This window comes from Nicotiana tabacum, chromosome 11, assembly GCF_000715075.1.
Source record: "Nicotiana tabacum cultivar K326 chromosome 11, ASM71507v2, whole genome shotgun sequence".
NCBI classification, from domain to species: domain Eukaryota; kingdom Viridiplantae; phylum Streptophyta; class Magnoliopsida; order Solanales; family Solanaceae; genus Nicotiana; species Nicotiana tabacum.
In genome coordinates this window covers 178,254,205-178,263,076 of record NC_134090.1, presented here as the reverse complement: position 1 = coordinate 178,263,076, position 8,872 = coordinate 178,254,205, and the positions used below count along the sequence as shown (strand labels likewise).

Below are 8,872 nucleotides of genomic sequence, written 5' to 3'. Positions count from 1 at the left end.
GCGTACAAAAATATTTAACAAAGTAATATGCTAATAAAAATTTCTATTAACAATATTAAAATACTAAGCACTGGAAAATAGAATTAAAAAAAATATAGAACAAAAAAAATATTTAATGACAATATAAGTCCCTTTAATTTTAATAGAGATTTTATTATTGGGTATATTATATTAATAAATAAAATAACAATTAAAATTTAATAAAATAATACGATCTAATATGTTCAAACAAGGCCGATAACAATTTCATTTAATTAATATTTTTTAATATTGACCGGACATTACTAGTTTCCAGTAAATATATAATTATTCCATCGGAGAAACCAGAATAAACTATTTTACCAATTTTCCTCAAAACAGACCGACTGTAACAAGCAAAGAGAAAACAGAAACTCTCATATTTTCGGATTCAATAAGCAGATCAAACCCTCTAAATTTGATGAAATTATGTATATTATTAAATCAATTCAGGTGATAAAGGTCGACCCAGCAAAAAGATCAAGTTAAGATTGTATTTTTATTACTAATTTTTTATACCTTTGTGATGATGAAGGAGAATTATCGGTCTTCAGCTGCCGATGATGATCAGTACTACCCAGAAGAAGGCGGTGATGATTTTCAAGATGGTATTACTCTACCTTTATTAATAGAGGCGGATCCAGAATATAAACAGATTAGAACTATACATGTGTAAAGAACATATAAAGAATCATTTAAAAAATATGAGTTTGTGTTCTATGGACTTATGGTGCAAAAAGTGTTTACATAAAGAGGTCACTTATTAGGTAATTACATATAAATCTCTTGTAAAGTAGTAATTGGTAATCTGATAGAAATGGTAACTAACATGGTATTACAGTTTAAATTCACTAATAGTGTAAAAAATCATTACACTGTCGGTGTTTATAACTTAAATCCAATAGTTTTATGTATGTTTTAAGAGCTGCACCCATTGCCTTTTAAATGCTGGAGGTGCTTTGTTACACTTGGTGATGCTTTAATAGGATAACTTTGTGTCATGTTTCAACTCAATTGATGTGGAAGTTTTGAATGACTTTTATATTTAGGCGAGAGGGAAGGGAAGAAGATGGATTTCACTAAACTGGAACTCAAACCAGATCATGCCAATCGCCCATTGTGGGCTTGTGCTGATGGAAGAATTTTCCTTGAGACCTTCTCTCCATTATATAAACAAGCCTATGATTTTCTCATTGCCATTGCTGAGCCTGTTTGCAGGTACCTTTTGTGTGGTCGATGATATACATTCTACGTTTTTGTTTGTTTGTGGATGTTTGGAGAGGGTTAACGGAATTGCTTTTATTTTTGCCGGAGTCGATGCATGAGTACAACTTGACGCCTCACTCGTTGTATGCAGCTGTTTCAGTTGGTCTTGAGACTGAAACTATAATAGCCGTGTTGAACAAATTGTCAAAGACCAAGCTTCCCAAGGAGATGATTGATTTCATTCATGCTTCTACTGCTAATTACGGGAAAGTGAAGCTCGTACTTAAGAACAATCGGTATTTTGGTAGAATCTCCATTTCCTGAGGCAAGATAATTAGCTATAGTAACAATGATTTAACTTGAGATATCTCTTGAACTATAAGGTTCACCATGGATTGCCACTAATTAATTGATTCATTTGATGTGATTATTTCTAGGTGTTGAAAAGATTGCTCAGTGATGAAGCCATAGCAAAGGCTAGAATTTCCTCTGAGGTTTGTGTTCAATGTGATTGAGTTGCTTGTTTGCTGTTTGTAATGGTTATCAAGAATTTGGCTTTTTCTCTGGATTCGCCTTTTTGATAAAACGAACAAGAAAAAAGTGTGGAATTTTCCACTTTGATTCCTTCGAATTTCAACGCACTTTTGTTTTTGCTTGGTGCTCTTATTGGTTACTGAGACATTGTGGAATTTTCTAGGGTTTTTAAATCGGATCGCTTACTCTAAGTGATTGAGCTTAATTGCTGGGATCTTTTTATCTAATTAGGGTTTTGAAGAGTTCAACAGTAGCAATTGATCCGCTGATCACCCGTTAATGCGAGCAAAATTGGCAGGGGATTTGAGCTATGGAAGAGGACTGTAGATATTAATAGAGTTATTAGCAGTTTTACCTTGACGGAGTTTTGAAATACTGTGTTTTTGACTCTTGTTTGTGAAATTTGAAGTGAAGAGCAATTTTAATTTAGTGGATTTTGCAAGTTTAAGTTAGTGGATTTTGGGTTGATTTAGTGAAGATATAAAATGGAAGCAAACTGAAGTTTGAAAGGAATGTGGGGACATGGTGCATGGACAAAAGTATAATTTCTGATTCGTTCTGTTACTGGAACAACACTGCTGTGAGAAATTAATTGGAGTATTATTATTATTATTTCGGAGTAGAATTTTGTGCAATGTCGTGCTGCTTTCCGTTTCCACCACGGGGATATGAAAAGAAGCTTAAACCAGAGGAGGGTGACTTATTGAAAGAGGTCTGTTCAACTTGTATAATTATCACTTTTTGTGAATGTGTTCTAATAATTCTAAGTAGTGCCAAATAGCATGTTCTATTGTTCTAATAATGCGGACCAGTAACACATTATCTGGAGATTATTGGCTGTGGATTGTGATGCGTGGACTGCTCCAAAGGCGTTTTCTTTCATATGGTACTTAATGTCAATTAATTGATTGGAAATTTAAAAGTATGCATGCTTCTGAGCCAAGTAGTGTGATTCTCTTATATATTGGGAGACAACATTTCTAAAAGCAATTGTCTTAATATATCGGAATTCGGAAGAAGACATTCTAAAAGCACTGCTGAAAAGATAGTGTATATTTGTATAAAAGGAAAAATAAAGGGATCTGCTTTCTGTTTTGTTCTGATTAGTATAAGACGTGATGCATAAGTAGACTGCTTTAGACATCTTTAGTTATCTAAGGTGAAATCTCTAGAACATGATGACGGGTAACATTTTTTTTTAATTGAATCCAATTGAATGGTATGTTAATTTTCTTCCTTTGGATGCACTATACTCCATCCTTTTGGTGGAAGTTGCTGGTTGCTTGTCATGCTTCCCATCAATACTTCAGCTGGATTACGTATATTTGTTATTAGCAAAGGCTCTCTGGCCATGGCTGTGGTTTCAGTTGAATTATCTTAAGTTACAGAATCTTAGTTTGGGGCATTTGTAAATTAATTATTATCTGGATCTATTTAGAGCTGTGTATTTGTAGGATTGTATCCTTAGAAGTTCACCTTTTGAGAAATTGCTAGATTTGTGGGAGAAGATAAATGTGGAGACAGGGAAAATTTGGTTGTTTTACAATAGTAGGACTATCTTTACTAGGGAAAAGGTCCAAACTTGCCCATGTTATATCCAAAATTGCTCAATTTTGTGTTCTGTTGGACTTTTGAAACTTGTGGTCTTAACTGTGGAAATAGGCCTAATTTGGTTGTTTTAAGATAGTAGGACTATATTTACTGGGGAAAAAGGTCCAAATTTGCCCATTTACTGTCCAAAATTGCACAATTTGGCCCTCAGTTAGACGTTAAAAACTAGTGGACTTTTCCCCCTAAAGGTGGTAAGCTGCCTTATCCCGTAGGATCCATTATGTATTTTGCTGTTGGTGGGTGTTTCCTGTATATTTGGTGGAATTTATCTTCATTTTGTCTGTCTTTTAAGAGTAGAGTTACTGATGTTTGATGTATTTTTCTTGCAAACATATTATACCCTCCACGAGTCAAGAAAAATCTGCAAGTTGTGTATATTTTTTTCGTAGGTGGTTGTGGTGGGATTGGGGGGACTATCTGCTATGATGAAATATTTTGTGGTTTGCTGATTGCCTTTTCTGTTTTGCGTTAGTGCTTTGTCTTTCAGTGTTCTTATCATTCACATTTTGTGTGACTCTATCTTGCGGATACGTTGTACCTTAGAGGCCTGTATTCACTCCCTAGTAATATTGTTTGTCTTAGGACAGTTTTATTGTACTTGCCTTTCACTTTGATAGATAGTTTCCTATTGCATAACACCTCTCTCAGCCACCATATAGTTTGATGTGCAATATTGTTATCTGTTATACCATTCTCCTGAAACATTGAGCTTATATATTTAAATTATTTGCATTTAGGCACCGCAATCCCGACTAATCTTACATTAGCTTTACTTTTCTAATGTTGGCTAAACTTGTAGTGCATATATTTAATCTTACTTGCAATTATTTTAAAACCCTTGCCTTCTAGAGTGCTTCTCCTCTGTTGTTTTGTTAATTAACATAATATCGTATGCAAATATTTTATACCATGGGACCTTATCCTCTATATTGTTAGCTCGTCTACTAACTAGGGTAAGCAAGGGTACGTTTTTCGTAGTTTTGTTAATTACCACCATCTGCAAATATCATACACCTTCGACCCTCGCTATCATAAAGAAAAATATTGTTCGTTAGCTCATAGATAACTCGGATAAACAAGTATGGGTTGAATGTTGATTCTTGGTGTAAACCCACGATTATGGGGAACTCCTTTTTATCTCATACAATTGTTCTCACACTAGTGACTACTGCATTCATATATACATGATATTTATATATGTAGTATCAATTCCTTTCCGTTCAAACACCCACCAAAAAAACTTTTCTTGGCACTCTATTACGTGTTTTTTCATGGTCAAGGAACATCATTTATAAATCCTTTTTCCTCTCCCTACAATTTTTTATCAATCTTCTTAGCAACAATATAGCCTACTTTTGTAGATGTACGAGATATAAATCCAAACTGATTCACTTCACTTTTATAGTTTCACTAAGTGTACGGGCATTTACTTTCCCCCCAAAGTTTTATTGTGTGGACTGTGGCTCATGGAATCAAGCTTCTTTGCCCTCATCCATTCATGATGCTAGAACTCTTTCTCTATCTTGCACCACATCGGGCGCTGATGTGGCAGGAGTAACTACTTTACCCACATTCATATGAACCATTGTTCATACTCCCTCATCTGGGAAACAATGTGATGGAACTGAAGTCCGGTAACACTGTCTAATTGAGCATGTACCAATGTATTCTATGTTGTGAGTTCATCCTAAATTGACTAGTTTTTTAGCTGGTTGTCAACCACTTGTAGCCCTCATCCTTTAATTGGGATTCGAACTGGTAATGTGAGCAAGCTCAAACAGGCATGATGAGGGCTCTTTTTGTCATGGATATTTTCTGTTGCTGTTATAATTTTGTAGCTGAACCCATTATGGAACATCATTCATTATAAAGGCATTTCACACGGCACGAGCTGGAGACTGTAGAAGTTAATTATGGACTTCTTCTATGACGATAACTCTCCTAAAAGAGACTGATTAGGAACTATTTGATTTTTAAATGTTTTTCCTTCATGATGCCTAAACTCATATTCAAGAAGCAAAACTTGTATATTGCTTTTGGATCCTGCTAATTAAGCTGGAGCCACGGTGAGATGTGATTGCCTTTTAATAGTGTGTTTGCTGATGTCCTGTTCTGCACTTTGTTATTGCGTAACATATTGGGGCACCAGGTTTAGTAAAAGTGATTGTATGTATTTGTTCAATGTTTTGCTTTTCTTACTAATAAACAATGTTTACCATACAAATTTAATACTATGTGACTACTCTGTTTTGTTTGCTATGATGATCATTTAAGTTCTTAACTGGTGGTTGATTTGTTTTTTCTCTTCAACTATTGGATACTTTTGTTCTTGAGCATTCATCAGATAGATCTAGGATTTCCACCTGAACTTGAGTTTCTCATTTGGTTTTCAAATTTTGGCACTATATCAACTATTTATAATGTTGTGCTAGATTTGACATGTTTTGGATTTTCCTCCTTTTGCATAAGGATGTTTTAACTAGTTGTACTTGACCTACTTGTCAAACAAAAATAAAATTGTAATCGACCTTTTTGGTATAAACTAACAGTTCCTTTTCATGTGTGTAGGAGAAAAGGAAGGAGAAAAAACATAAAAAGGAAAAGAAAGACAAGGAAAAGAGAGAAGGTAAAGAAAAAAGGGATAAAGACAAAAGCGATGGGAAACACAGAGAAAAGAAAGAGAAAAAGGATAAACACACGGACAAGAAGGAAAAGCACAAGGACAATAAGAAGGACAAGGACAAGGATAAAGAGAAAAGCAGCATCTCTGAGGAGGCTAGAGTTGCCGCTCTACCTGGGCCTTCTACTGGAGGGAAACTTCACGAGAGAGATGAACATAAAGATAGACACATTAGCTCAGATAAAGGGAGAGATGAACATCAGCTCAGAGATAGGGATAGAAACATCAGCTCTGAGAAAAGCAAGCGCCCCGATCAGTTTCACATCCAGCTTGGCCTCTGCTGTTGAGACAGAGGACTCAAAATTTGTGCAGGAGTTGGAGAGGAGGATCAGAGATGCAGAAAAGGGTGCTCAAAGTCAGTTGGCGGAGAGATTTCCAGTTGAGTGCAAAAGGGATGAAGAGACAGGCAGGGCGCGTCAAGGATTCTGGAAATTTGGCTGAACACAAGGAAAAGAACAAAGAGAAAGGATTTGTTAACAATAAGATGGATGGGCAAGCATTCAGGGGTGAACATAAAATTGGAGCTAATGCAATACCTCCCAGCCTTTCTACAATGGCAAAAGCAAATTTGATGGAGTCCCCAGACCATTTGAAGAAAATGTTGAGAAGACAAGGGAGGAAAAACAGAAACCTAAAGAAAGACGTGATGACAAACCAAGAGAGAAAAACAAGGATAAAGATAGGGAAAAGAAAAGTCATGGAAAGCAAAAAGACAAGGAAAAAGAGAAGAAAAAGGAAGAGAAGACGAAGGACAAAAGTGAACACAAGAAAAGCCAGGAGGATAAATCAAGAGACATCAATAAGAATGACTTTATTGGTCTTAATAACAATAAACTTCCACTTATATCCAAGGAAAACATTGCTGGTACGGTCAACGTGGGAATTCTCAGAAAGAGGAAGGATGTTGAAACTAATGGTTTCCTGCATGGTGAGTTAAAAAAAAGCTATTAACAGCCTGCTATTTTCTGTTGTATTGACTTTACATCCTACCCTGCGGATGCGTCAAAGCTATGCGAGTTATGTATCTGAATTAGATTGCCTTGATAGAGTTCTTATGATTTTGGGTGTAGTAGTTTGTTAGGGAATTTGTAGCCACCATATTTGATGTATTTCTAATGCAAATTGCTTGAACTTAAACAAGCGTGTTCAGCTCTATTTAACTTTTTGGTTTGGCTGATTAGTGTTGCTTTTCTGTTCTGCTGTACAGAGAGTGAACTCAGGCCTGCTAAATTGCTGCGGCCGTCATCCTCTCTGCAGCCGACACAGAATGGAAAAAAATTTGACACTCACCCAAAAGCAGACCTGTTCTCCTCCAGTAAACAGTAAGTTGCTACTGATATTAAAGTGGAAAACAAGAAGCACAAGGTGAATGGTGGTATAGAAGGCCAGCCATTATGCAGTGCTGAGGCAACGGCTTCATCCATCATTCCTGGTGCTGATCAAATAGCTGAAGCATCTAAAAGACCTCCTCATCCCGATTCCAAGTACTTAAGCCAGATACTCTCAGTTCCGAAGGTGGACAATTGGTCTGGGTTTGATGACCAGGAATGGTTGTTGGGAAGCGAAAGAACTCCGGCTAAGAAAGCTGAGACGTGTCCAGATGAAGTCAATAAGGAACATTGGGTGTGGTCTGAAGCTTTGCAAATAAAGACTGTTGATGTTTGTGCTCTGCCATATGTTATACCTTATTGATGCTATTAACATGATCTGACATGATTAGTTTCCAAGGACGAAGCTCTGTCAGCTGTGCAGGAGCAAGCATCTGGCTTCTAGAGGCCCGTACTCGGTTTTGATTGGGTTCTTTCTCACCCCTCTAGCCCTGGTGGTCTTGCTGGTGGCAGTTTGTTCTGACATTGTTTCAAAAATCGTGATCGCGGCTTCTTCCTATACCTATGAATTCACATCAAACCCAAAAAATGATACGTTGGAAGAATCTGTCAGGTCTTTATAATATCAATAGGTTGATTGTTTTGCTCCTGTAACTTCCCAAAGGAAAAGGAGGGGCAACTTATTGCCATATATCTGATAACTCCACAGATGGAACGGCGGGATAGTGTGTCTAGGAAGACGCATAAGCTTATGCAAGTTTATTCTATTTGCTTAAAAGCTTAGATGCTCTTTCTAATTGAGTGTAAAAGAACTAGCTTTTGTGGTCTTTACAACTCCACAATTTTGATTTGTAACATAGTATTACTATAGTTGTAAGATAGATGGGATAAAAAGCACAAACAAAAGAAAAGAGGTAGTTGCATTCATTTGATTCACTGAGATGCAAGGTCTTGATTATAGTTGATTTCCACTATCTAAAAAATTAACCATTCAACATCAGATTTCAAGTTAATTAGACGAAAACTATTGGATGTATATTAGAGGTAGGCCCTCTCTTGTTTAGTTTTGGATGTATGTTAGAGGTAGGCCATCTCTTGTTTAGTTTTTCTTTTAGTATAAAAAATTAGTTCATGAAATATATATATATATATCTTAGTTTTATATGGGAAGAGAATACGTTGTGTGTACAATTTTGTATTTAGAGACTAGTAGTCTTGCTCAAACATTTGTTTGCCCAAGCTTGGTCCAACAGTGTTTTTTTTTTTGCCTAAAGCACTTTTGGCCAAAATTTAAGGTGTTTGGCCAAACTTTTAAATGGAAAAAAGTGGTTTTGAGGAGAACCGGAAAAAAGTAGCTTCTCTCCAAAAGCACTTTTGAGAAAAAGTAGTTTCCAAAAGCTTGGCCAAATATTAATTACTGTTCAAAAGTGCTTTTCAAATCAATTAGCCAAACATAAACTACTTCTTACCAAAAACACTTTTTTGAAAAGTACAT

General features: G+C 36.0%; 1 protein-coding gene across 7 annotated transcripts; it reads left to right on the top strand.

Annotated features, from left to right (window-relative positions):
- The first annotated feature begins 342 nt into the window (after positions 1-342).
- LOC107808027 (uncharacterized) lies at positions 343-8,317 on the top strand. 7 transcript variants are annotated; one of them, XM_075225792.1, is made up of 7 exons: positions 343-471; positions 554-626; positions 1,068-1,236; positions 1,376-1,549; positions 1,662-1,718; positions 5,938-6,977; positions 7,257-8,317. In XM_075225792.1, the coding sequence occupies exons 6-7, from the start codon at positions 6,384-6,386 to the stop codon at positions 7,416-7,418; spliced, it is 756 nt and encodes a 251-aa protein (XP_075081893.1). In that variant the 5' UTR covers positions 343-471; positions 554-626; positions 1,068-1,236; positions 1,376-1,549; positions 1,662-1,718; positions 5,938-6,383; the 3' UTR covers positions 7,419-8,317. The 7 variants fall into 7 exon arrangements, 6 of the variants coding, with proteins under 6 accessions (XP_075081893.1, XP_075081891.1, XP_075081892.1 ...); XM_075225790.1 differs by adding an exon at positions 1,990-2,470 and having other exon boundaries at positions 349-626; XM_075225791.1 differs by adding an exon at positions 1,922-2,470 and having other exon boundaries at positions 349-626.
- Positions 8,318-8,872: the final 555 nt, after the last annotated feature.